General features: G+C 40.6%; 1 protein-coding gene across 3 annotated transcripts; it reads right to left on the reverse strand.

The window, feature by feature from the left end:
• Positions 1 to 1,033: 1,033 nt before the first annotated feature.
• Positions 1,034 to 5,210, reverse strand: LOC131239236 (inositol polyphosphate multikinase beta-like). Of its 3 annotated transcripts, XM_058236838.1 has the most exons (3): positions 5,047 to 5,181; positions 3,930 to 4,163; positions 1,034 to 2,238 (listed from the first exon to the last, which is right to left on the reverse strand). In XM_058236838.1, the coding sequence occupies exon 3, from the start codon at positions 2,184 to 2,186 to the stop codon at positions 1,305 to 1,307; it is 882 nt and encodes a 293-aa protein (XP_058092821.1). In that variant the 5' UTR covers positions 2,187 to 2,238; positions 3,930 to 4,163; positions 5,047 to 5,181; the 3' UTR covers positions 1,034 to 1,304. The 3 variants fall into 3 exon arrangements, with proteins under 3 accessions (XP_058092821.1, XP_058092820.1, XP_058092822.1); XM_058236837.1 differs by lacking the exon at positions 3,930 to 4,163 and having other exon boundaries at positions 5,047 to 5,210; XM_058236839.1 differs by lacking the exon at positions 3,930 to 4,163 and having other exon boundaries at positions 1,034 to 2,298.
• Positions 5,211 to 11,687: the final 6,477 nt, after the last annotated feature.

The raw sequence follows: 11,687 nt of genomic DNA on the forward strand, positions 1-11,687 counted from the left end.
CTTCTATAAAACAGACACAGATAGCAAACATGCGAGAGCTTGCTGGCTGGTCTCTTTCGGCGCCATGGGTTCTCCCTCCTGCACGATAAGGGTGCTTTAAGGTGTGTTTGGTTGCACCAAATATCTTAATCAGTCTAATTCGGTGCAAATTTCCATAGTATTTCATGAAAATTGGTGCAGCCAAACGTACCCTGAAGCATTGCCTTTACCAGCACAGATGAGTTTCTCTTTCGTTTTCTATTAGAGATGTTAAACGTTGTGGTGGAGCATTATGAAGGATGAAAAAACAGGCAGAGAGACTTTCTATGGTGAGTAGGCCGTGGATATCACAGATGTTGAATTACATTGTTGACAAATGCTGTTAATAGGACACTATTCATCACATACACATGGAGCAAATTAGTGATCTGACTGCGCAGAACTTGAGAGTGATGTTCCCGGCCTGGAATTTACAGATTCCTTGATGCTTCAGGTCCTAAACTAATCTTAAGAATAGCATTGCCAAACGCATCAGTATATAATTCCAGTATGTAATGGGTGTGGGCATCAATCATGCCTGTGATCTGATTTTGATTCAATAGTCTGCATCTAGTGTTGAATCATTCTTCACAATGAGAGAGACAATTGTCCAGAACTTGGATTCGAGCATGGAAATACCAGGAACTAGAGTGTGAGAAATGCTAAGTCTGCCAGCAAAGAGCATTCAAGACTTTCATCATGTTACCCATGCCAATGGGGCAACCATATGTAAGAACCTGGCCATTTATCAGGTGTTGCACACAGCAAAAATGCCCTGGCCCAAAATCAGCAGGTAGGCCAGGCTTGTATGAGAAGATGTACAGTTAGAAGAAAACAATCAGAAGTTCATAGAATCATACTCAACGTATGTGGGGCCCAGCTGATGACTGGTGGAATACCCTGATTCTTGGGGTAGACACTTGGCCAGTTTTGCAAAGAAAACCTTCAATCCTCTTTGAATGAATCTCTTTAGAATTTCTCTACGTATATTGACTATCATAAAAAAAACTACATGTAGAAAAAACAAGAAGTACATGCTATAAATTTGAGAGAAATCATATAAAAAACTACAGTTAGTCCCTCTTTTAAACCTCCATTGAGTCAAAACATCCATGGAGAAGATGTGGATTCTAGTCTGACAAATTAAAATTCACAGAACAATCATTTCTGCAAGACAATCAGCAATTCAAATATTCTGATTAAAAGAGCTGAACCGAAAAGCTCACCAAATCAATATCAAGCATCAACCTTCAAATTGCATTCACTCTTCAAAGCCGTTCTGGATGCTAGGTTGGTTCTTCTCGGGTCCCTTCACAACCTTTGATACCATCCGCATCAGAGCCCATCAGAATTTCTGACACAAACTTTATCAAAGAACAGAGCCCCCCCAAGAAGTTATGATCAATAACACCTTCGCCTTCCAACACATGAGCGAAATCCACAAGCTTTACTTTCGCATTGGACTTTCCTGCCTCCACTGCGTCCTTCTCATACATCATCAGAACTGAAGAAGAATAGAAATGGTAGATGGTTTGATCCTCAAACCATGCTTTCAGCTCCAACAACTGTGCCAGAATCCCACTGGACCCACCGTAGATGGTCGATGCATACAAACAATCAGGTTCGGAATTGGAAGACGGGTTCGAAGAAACAAACTTCCTTAGAACCAACCTAACATCTTCCAATGTAAAGCCCTTGACTCGCTCCTTATCAGGTTTCCAATACCCCAATTCCTTACTCTCATAGATCTGCAAGCCTGAAATCCTAAAACCCAATGGCAGGGTTGTGCTTTCCCGATCCTTTTTAAGGCATTTCTGGATATAATCCTCAGATGCCGCACCGTACCATGTTCTGGAACCGATCTTGAAGTCGATCACAGACGGATGGAGGAGATTTGAGATGAGGTCTTCCATGACCAGGTGGGAGCGCAGACCAGACCCATCAGAGGCTTCTAGTAACTGGGTACCATAGAAGATAGGGAAGAAGTGCCTAATGTGATCTGGGAGTCTGGGATTAGAGGAAAAGGAATTGTAGAAGGCAACCTCATTGGAGCCACGGTCATTGCTTTGGAGAGGCTTGAAGAAGTGGCCTAAGCCATCCACAAGGGGGCCGAGGTTGCCATCGCGGGCTTGGTGGCCCGCAACCTGATGATCTGGCACCTTAAACATGGTCTCTCTGAAAATTGGCCCAACAACAAAGGCCCCTTCTTACTCAAATTGTCTGCATTGAAGAATGAAGAAATAGAGACTGACAATTACAAAACACTCTTTGCTGGTTTACCTAAAGAAAATTTCGATTACTGAGTATTGCAAAATCAGCATAATCAAGAACAATCCACAAAAATTGCAATTCAAGGAATATAAAGAATGAAGAAAACCCACAGCAGCAGCAATTGGTATAAATTAGAAAAAAGACAGCGCTGGCTTCACCTAAAGAAAATCCTTTCTTTGCTACTTCACCTAAAGAAACCTCCAACTACCAAGTATTGCAAAATCAACATAATCAAGAAAAACCCACAAAAGTCACAATTCAAGGAATATAAAGTGTAATAAGCTCAACATTTGTGCATTGAAACAGAAAAAAATCTTAAATTACTTTGCATTGCACAACCAACGAAAGCAGGAAAATCCACTGCAATGACAGTTGGTATTTTTTTTATTATTATTATTTTTTTTAAAGTCATTCTAGCATCAAGATTTGCACTGAAATGTGAAATTCTCAATTTAAAATTATTTATAAAAAAATTAAAAAAAAAAACACAGCTGTACCAGCCCCAAGATCTGCATTGAATGGCACAAAGAAGCCCCATAAAAAGAAAGAAACAAATACAATGCTCGCACCAATCTCTGCCATCTTTACTCCAACCTCTGCCTCTGAGCCTATGGTTCAGTGAATTGACCATTTGTCAGTTGAGCCCCACAGTGGTTGGACCATGAACCAAATATCTACTTAACAGTGCTAACCTTTAAATTTGATGCTCAAAATTTTAAGGTTGGGAAGAGAAACAGAGCTGTCCGCGTTAACTTTAAAATAGGACAACATTGGTAGCCAGGACCTTCCAATCTGAGAAATATTTGGGACAGTCATTTAATGGGCCCCACGCATACTAACTAAAAAACTCAAGCATCATGTGCATATCTTTGGATCAATATGGAAATGGAAATGATAGGAGAAGTCACAGGACCGATCCTAAAACCATCCACTCAAACTCAATCCCTCCCTAAACAATCTCATTCAGTCCCCTAAAATTCTCACTTCAAATCTGCATGCCTCAGTGGTAGACCCACAAGAGTTTCAACATGAGGTCATGGGTTTGAGTACCCATTGTGGCGAAATCCCACTGTGGTGTGTGTGTAGGGGGATGTGTGGCGAAAGCCCAAGTCATGGACTTCAATAGCCAGATGCAAAATTCCACCTCAACAACGAACTTCAAATTACCAGGGAAAGTAGGCGGAATCAAGATGACCCAACCAAACAGATAAAAGAACACCATACAACTGCATCCCATTCCCATCCAAATACAGAAACCTGGTAATATCCCAAGGGCCTGTTTGGTGCCACTTAAAAAAGGGTTTTATCTCATTTTACTTGATTGTAATTACGTAGTAGAGATTGTTACTGTTGGTCATCAAGATTATTTTTAATCCTTACCAAAAAAGAAATATGATCACTAATATGTAATTACGGATTATCTTTTTCTTAATCTGTAATACATATATTACGGATTAACTAAATATTACGGATTAACTAAATTCAGATGAACTCATTCTTAAGTTGACTCAAACGGGCTGTAATGACCTGCATTTTAATGGAAATAGATTGTCTCCCAAGTAAAACTACAATAGCAAAGATCTCCAGTGACTTGTAAAATGAATCTAAGATTGTAAAAAAAGAAGTGCAATCGAGTATACCATCAAAGAGAGCTTCACTTGAATTGAAAATATGCAAGACATTCAATGGCCCTGGCCATTGTATTGTCAAGCAGGTCGCACAGCAGGTCATCAAATCCCACCAACAGATGATCCCAACTGTCAGATTGGTGACAGTTAAGTAACCCAATCCATTATACAAACAAAGGCCACTTCACTTGAATTGAACACACGCATGACATTCCATGGCCCTGGATATTCATCATCATGTGGGTCCTGCCCGAGGGTCAATCTCAACTGTCTGATTGGCAACGGTTGACAAAGCAACCCAGTCCATTAAACCATCAAAGAATGCTTCACTTGAATAGAACATGAGACATGACATTCCATGGCCCTGGATATTCATTGTCAGGTGGGTCCCACACTGGATCATCTAATCCACCGAGGGACAATCTCAACCGTCTGATTGGCCACAGTGACAAAGAAACCCAAACAAATAAACCATTGAAGGTCGTTTCACTTGAAGAACACACCCATGACCCTGGCTATTCATCTCACGTGGGTCCCACAGTGGGTCATCCAATTCCACCAAAAGACGATCTCAACTGTCTCATCGGCAACAGTCGGTGCTGGATAGAAAAAAGATCCACCAACTGGAGTAATAGGATAATCCAATCCGATAGAACCGACAACAGTGGTCCATCCACAGTGGGACCCACTTGAAGAGCAGTGGGATCATGGGCTTCTGTCACACGTGTCTAATCTAAGAGCAAGCGCACCAGATAAAGAGATTGGTGCCCCAAGCTCATGTAATAGAATCATTAGACGAATGCAAAAATCACAGCGAGGTTCTGATATAAAATAAGATTTCTAACAGAAAATTACATATCTGAGATATTAAGGGGCCGTTTGGATGCCTGTAACTCGTGTAAAATGTAAGAAAGTCACAGGTGACTTTCGTACAGTTTGTGTTTGGGGGAGAAATGTTACAGGTATCAAAGTCTCAACCTGTAACGTTCTATCAAGTAAGATTGCAAGAAATGTAACAGGGGAATTAGGTGTTTTTCAAGTCACAGGTTACTTTGTTACAGGCAATGGCTATCCATTTCGAATTTGGCAGAGGAAGGTGGAAACGCAGCTGCATTGAAAGTGCACCTACCTGCTCTGACGCGTTTCCTTCTCCCTCTCTCAGCGTCTCCTTCCCTCTCTCTCTCTCTCTCAGCGTCTCCTTCTCCCTCTCTCAGCGTCTCCTTCCCTCTCTCTCTCTCTCTCTCTCTCTCTGCTCTAGCAAGGTAAGCCCTGACCCTAGTTTGTTATTCTCTTTTCTTTTTCCTTTCTCCTTTTGTTTTTTCCCTCTTCATTATTTTTTGTTTCTGGGGCAGTGCGGAACTGGCGCTATCCTGTTTGGAAACGGATGGGCTATCCACCCTGCCACCAGCCCGGTGGCTGATGGTCGGCGCTCTGCGGGCCCCACCATGATGTATGCGTTTCATTCATTTTCACGATATAAATCTCAGATGAACCACACCATGGGAAAACAATAGTGATTGGATATCCACCATTAAAATCCCCTTAAGGCTCACTGTACTGTTTATTTGAGATCCAATCTGTTAATTAGGTTATACAGGCCAAGACGAAGGGAAAAACAAAAATCATATTGATCCAAAACTTTTATGATCCCCAAAAGATTTTTAATAGTTAATACTCATTCAACACTATTTTCGATAATGTGATTCACTTGAAATTTAGATATACCTCACTTTTAACTTGTGCCATAAAATGATTTGGAAAAATAAATGGATAACATGGATGAAACATGTACCTCATGGTGGGCCCACAGGGCACCAACCACCAACCATGCGTAGTGGGAGGAGTAGTCAATCTGTTTCCGCGCTGTTTGCCGGATGCTGATTTTGTAGGTCTCACCATGATGTATGTTTTGTATTCACACTGCTCGTTTATTTAGAGAGACCATTTTAGCGCATGATTCAAAGAATGAGTCTGATCCAAAGCTCGAGTGGACCCCACCAAAGAAAACAATGGAGGGATTAATGCACACCATTAAAAAACTTCTAAGGGCTGATATTTATTTTTCCCTTTCATTAATGTCTGTTTTAAGTTATGAATAGGTTGGATCTCAAATAAGCGTCACGTTGGACCTTAGGAAGGTTTCAACGATGGGTGTCACTCTCTCTACTATTTTCTTTGGTACGGTCCACTATAGCATTGGATCTGCTTCATTTTTTGGATCATGCGGTAAAATGATATTTTCAAATGGATGGGCAGTGTGGATACAACACATAAATCATGGTGAGACCCATGTAACTTGGTGATGTCACTTCAGTGGCTAGTTTCGCTACTCAACCTGTCAGTAGCCAATCCGCGTCCCTGTTTGCCCGAAACGGATTGGCTACTCCCCTAACATCAACCACCTGGCTGGTGGTCGGTACTATGTAGGCCCTACCTTGATGTATGTGTTTCATCAACTCCGTTCACCCATTTTTAAAGATCCTTTTAGGGCTTTAAAATAAAAATAAGAGGGATATAAATCTCAGGTGGATCACACCACAGGAAAACAATAGTGATTGGATATCCATCATTTAAATCCTCCTAAGGCCCACTGTATTGTTTATCTAACATCCAATTTGTTGATTAGGTCATAAAGACCCAGGTTAAAAAAAACAAAGATCAGCTTGATACAATACTTTTATAGCCTCCCAAAAGTTTTTAATGGTCAACATTCATTCAACATTGTTTCCTGTAATGTGGTCCACTTGAAATTGAGATATATCTCATTTTTTGTGTAATATTATAAAATGATCTATAAAAATAGATAGGCGACATGGATGAAACACATACATCATGGTGAGGCCCACAGATAACTAAACAGCAACCATTAGCTGGTGTCAGGGAGTAGCCAATCCGTTTTCCTGTTTGCCTGGGTGCGGATTGGATACTGACAAGGTCAGTAGCCAAATTGCTACTGAATGACGTCACCAAGCTCTGTGGACCCCACCATGATGCATGTGTTGTATCCATACTGTCCAACCATTTGTAGATATCATTTTGTGGCAGTACAAAGAGAATGAGATAGATCTAAATTTCAAATGGACCCGCCACAAAAAACCGTGGGAGCCATCACACCCACCGTTGAAACATTTATAGGGCCCACAGTGATGTATTTTTGAGATCCATCTTATTCATAAGTTAACATAGAGATAGATGAAGTGGAAAGTGGAAAAAAAAATATCCGCTTCATCAAAAACTATTGTGACCCCTAAGTAGTTTTGAACGGTGGATGTCACTGTCTCCACTATTTTCTATGGTGGGGTCCACTTGAACTTTAGATCCATCTCATTCTCTTTGTAATGCTATAAAACAATCTCTAAAAATGGTTGGACAGTATGGATACAACACATGCATCATGGTAGGGTCCACAAAGCTTGGTGACGTCTCTTCAGTAGCGATTTGGCTAGTGCCCTTGTCAGTATCCAATCTGTGCCCTGTTTGCATACGGGCGGTTTGGAGGGATTAGATACTGACAAGGTCTGTAGCCAAATCCCCACTGAAGTGACGTCACCAAGCTTTGTAGACCCCACCATGATACATGTATTGTGTTCATACCGTCCAACCATTTTTAGAGATCGTTTTATGGTAGGAGAAAAAGAATAAGATGGATCTAAAGTTCAAGTGGACCCATCACAGAAAACTATGGGATCAATCACCCCACCGTTGAAACATTTATAGGGCCCACCATGATGTATTTTTTAGATCCAACCTATTCATAAGTTAACATAGAGATAGATAAAATGAAAACAAAAATATAAGCTTGATCGGAAACTTTTGTGGCCCCTAAGAAGTTTTGAACGGTGTATGTCACTATCCCCAATGTTTTCTACGGTGGGGTCCACTTGAACTTTATAACTATCTCATTAATTTTCTCATTACATAAAACGATCTCTCCAAGTGGATGGACGGCATGGATATAACACATGCATCATGGTGGGATCCACATAGCTTGGTGACGTCACTTCAGTAGCAATTTATGTACTTACCTTGTCTGTATCTAATCCGCGCCCGGGCGGTTTCGGATGGACGCGGATTTCCTGCGAGGGCAGGAAGTTCCTGCGCAAGGATACTGTGAGGGTCCCACCTAGATGTTTGTGTGAAATCCACTCTGTTCATCCACTTTGAGAGATCATTTTAGGACATTCGATCAAAAATGATTTTTACCAAAAACTTAAACGGGTCACACCAGAGGAAACAGTGGGGATTCTGTGTGTACCCTTGAAACATTCTTGGGCCATTAAATTCTTTTGTCAGGCATTTTTTTTATTTTTTTTTTTTAGTATTTTCACTTCATCCCAGTGTTAATGACCTTATAAACGGTTTGGATGGAATATAAACATCAAGGTGGAGCCCTGGAAGATTTCAACGGTGGTACTTTCATTCCCCAATTTTCCCTCTCATGTGACCCACTTGAGTTTTGGATCCACCTCATTTTTAGTTAAATTTCCCAAAATGAGCTCTCAAAACGGATGGATGGGGTGGATTTCTCACAGACATCTATGTGCGCGCCACCCAAAATCCGCGTCCGTTTGGGTTCTCTGGCTGCGGGCCCACCGTGATATACTTTCCTTACATCTACGCAGTCCATCCATATTTAAAGCTCATTTTAGGGTATGGCCCATGGGGCGGCTTCCTATCCCTGACTGTGGGCCCACCCTGATGTACTTTCCTTACATCTTTCCGCCATCCATCCCTATTGAAAGCTCATTTTAGGGTATGATCCAAAAATGAAGCTGATCCACATCTCAAGTGGGCCACACCATAAGAAATAATCTTAACCAAATTTCTGCCATTAAAAACTTCATGGCTTTCACTGGAATATTTATTTGACTTCCAACCGGTTGAAAAGGCCACTAAGACTCGGTGAAGAGACCACACAGATAACATCTTGATTCAAAACTTTCATGAGAAGTTTTTAACTGTCAATTACTACTGTTTTCTATCCTATGGTCCACTTGAGATTGAGATCTTTTTATTTTTTGGATCCATTTTTCAAATGGGATGCTGCCCCTGCCCATCTCTAGCCACGAACCAGCAATTCTGTGGGCAAGCCCACCATGATGTATCATTTTATCCACGTTGTCCATCCCTTTTCTCATCATATTTTAACATGTGCCCAAAAATGAGGCATATCCAATGCTCAAGTGGAACACACTGAATAATAAGTTGTATTAAATGCAATAGTCATTTGTAGTATGGTCCACTGTAGCACTGGATATGCTTCATTTTTGTGACCATACGTTGAATTGATCAAAGAAAAGGTATAGATGGCGTGGATAAACATATACATTATGGTGGCCTACCTACGAAACTGCCCATTCGTGGCTAGAGGCATGTGAGGGTAGGACGCAATCCGCATCCCCTAAAATGAGCTTTCAACACAAATTAACATCGTAGATGTGAGGAAAATACATCACAATGGTCTTCACAATATGGGATCCCACCCACCTCAATGGATCCACTCCAGTTTGGCCAGTGACATTGGCCAATAACTAGATCACTACAAATTAGTGCTTTATAGGCCTCATCATGTTGCATGTGTTTTATTTATGCCGTTTATCCATTTTTCTCATATCATTTTAGGACTTAATCCCAAAATAAGAAAAATAAGGCATATCTCAATCTTACATAGATTACACGGGAAAAATGGTAATGATTGAATGTTCATGATTAAAAACCTCCGAAGGGTTCCTGTAATGTTTATTTTATGTCGTACTTAAAGATTGGATCCTATAAACTTGGATGAAGGGAAAAACAAATGTTAGTCTGATTTTAAACCATTCTTTGATGTTATTTGTTTTTGTCTTTATTTTCCTTACATTATTATAAAAATATCTTATTTTAAAAAAATAAAAATTTTTGTTTGAATGTGTTACCTTAAGTTTTTTGCCCAAATTACTAGCATTTCGAAAACATTGGCTTATTTTTATGGCATACCTGTTGATTAATTTAGCCTAAAAACCAGCTAAATTATTCATTTACATGGGCTTAATAAATTGAAATAATTTTATTCTTTTTTTTATGTGTCAATTTGATCTTTCAATGATTCCTTATTTTAACTCTATCTCGTGTAAATATTCAATTTATTATTGATAATAAAGTTACAATTTATCCAAATACAAAAACAAAATTATCTTTAAGTAAGTTATAACTTACATCCAAAGAAGATTACCTTTAACTTACTTTTACAACTTAAAAAATGCTACAGGCATCTAAATAGATCCTAAAATAACTTCCAATTGCTAAGTATTGCAAATCATAGGAATCGAGAAATTCACATAACAAAAACATATGAATAGGATTCCAAATCTAGAAATTTTTATTTTTATTTTTTTTGGGTGGGGGGATCTCTGTGTGTCTATGCGTGTGGAGGGATCTCTCTCTCTCTCTCTCTCTCTCTCTGGAGGGGAAAGGGCACACGGATTGCATACTGAGACTCCAGTAGTGACCTCACTCCTAGACAGTGCTATGTGGGCCCCCACAATGATGTGTCTGTTCTATCCACAGTGTACATCTATTTTAGATCATTAATTTAGATCACAATCCCAAGAACGAGGAAGATAAAAATCTCAGATGGGCCACACAACAGGAAAACAATGGTGATTTAACGTTTATCATTAAAAAATATCCTAGAGCATACTGTAATGCTTATTTGCCATCCAACCTATTGATTAGGCCACCCACAGACCTGGATGAAGCGAAAACATAAATATCAGCTTGATCCAAAACTTTTGTCCCAAAAATGAAGCAGACCCAATTATACCATACCATAAGAAACAGCGGTGAATGATCATTAGTGGGACACAAAAGTTTTGGATGAAGTTGATATTCGTTTTTTCCCTTCATCCAATCCCATGTGACCTTATCAACAAATTGGATGGGAAATAAGCACTACCAAAACATTAAGGCACGCCCTAAGAAATTTCTAACCGTAGGGCCTTCAATTAACACTGTTTCCAAGAGTATGGTCCATCTGAGATTTGGATCTTCTTCATTTTTTTTATAATGACCTAAAATGATCTAGGAAAACGGATGCAAGGCATGGATACAAAACACATACATCAAGGTGGGCCCCACGGTATGTGCCGCACCATGTTGCCTCAGATGGGACCGCTCTATAGCTGATCTGGCCAACTGTCTCTACTGCACAGAGGGAAAGGGGTAGGAATATATTCAAGTGGTTTCGTTCTAACAGGCACCTGCACGCTGCCACTCGTGCCACGTGGTCAGCTATGTATGACATCAGAACCACCTATCAGATGGGACCGCCCTATGTATGATCTAGCCTCTCTCTCTCTCTCTCTCTCTCTCTCTCTCTGGTGGGGTTCCAGTGGTTTTCATCCCCACGCGCACTTGCCGACAGCCATCACTCGCCAAACTCTCACGTGTGCACGGCATCAGAACCGTCTAGCAGATGGGACCACCGAACAGATGATCCAGCCAAAAACTCGGACTTGCCACCAATGAGAGAAGCCCCACGCGTGAGACGAGATAGACCACCGACCTTGTTAATAGCTCACAGTTTTTTCGCCAGACGATCTTTTGTGCCATCGGTCCCACGCGATAGACGGATAGGATGTCCTGTGATTTGGCATGTGGGGTCGTGTCGATGGGGCTGCAGATGCTAAAGAGCTGTTGGGTCGTGTCGCTGGGAGGGCTTGAAGATCGTCCCACATCGGATTTGTTTTTCAAGAAAGACTCCTTTTAAATTCTGGAGAGGCGTATCATATT

Source organism: Magnolia sinica, chromosome 3 (genome assembly GCF_029962835.1).
Source record: "Magnolia sinica isolate HGM2019 chromosome 3, MsV1, whole genome shotgun sequence".
Lineage (NCBI taxonomy): Eukaryota > Viridiplantae > Streptophyta > Magnoliopsida > Magnoliales > Magnoliaceae > Magnolia > Magnolia sinica.

What these genes read in the sequence shown, in the direction of transcription:
- LOC131239236 (XM_058236837.1), bottom strand. Translation starts at nt 2,186, where the DNA reads ATGTTTAAGGTGCCAGATCATCAGGTTGCGGGCCACCAAGCCCGCGAT.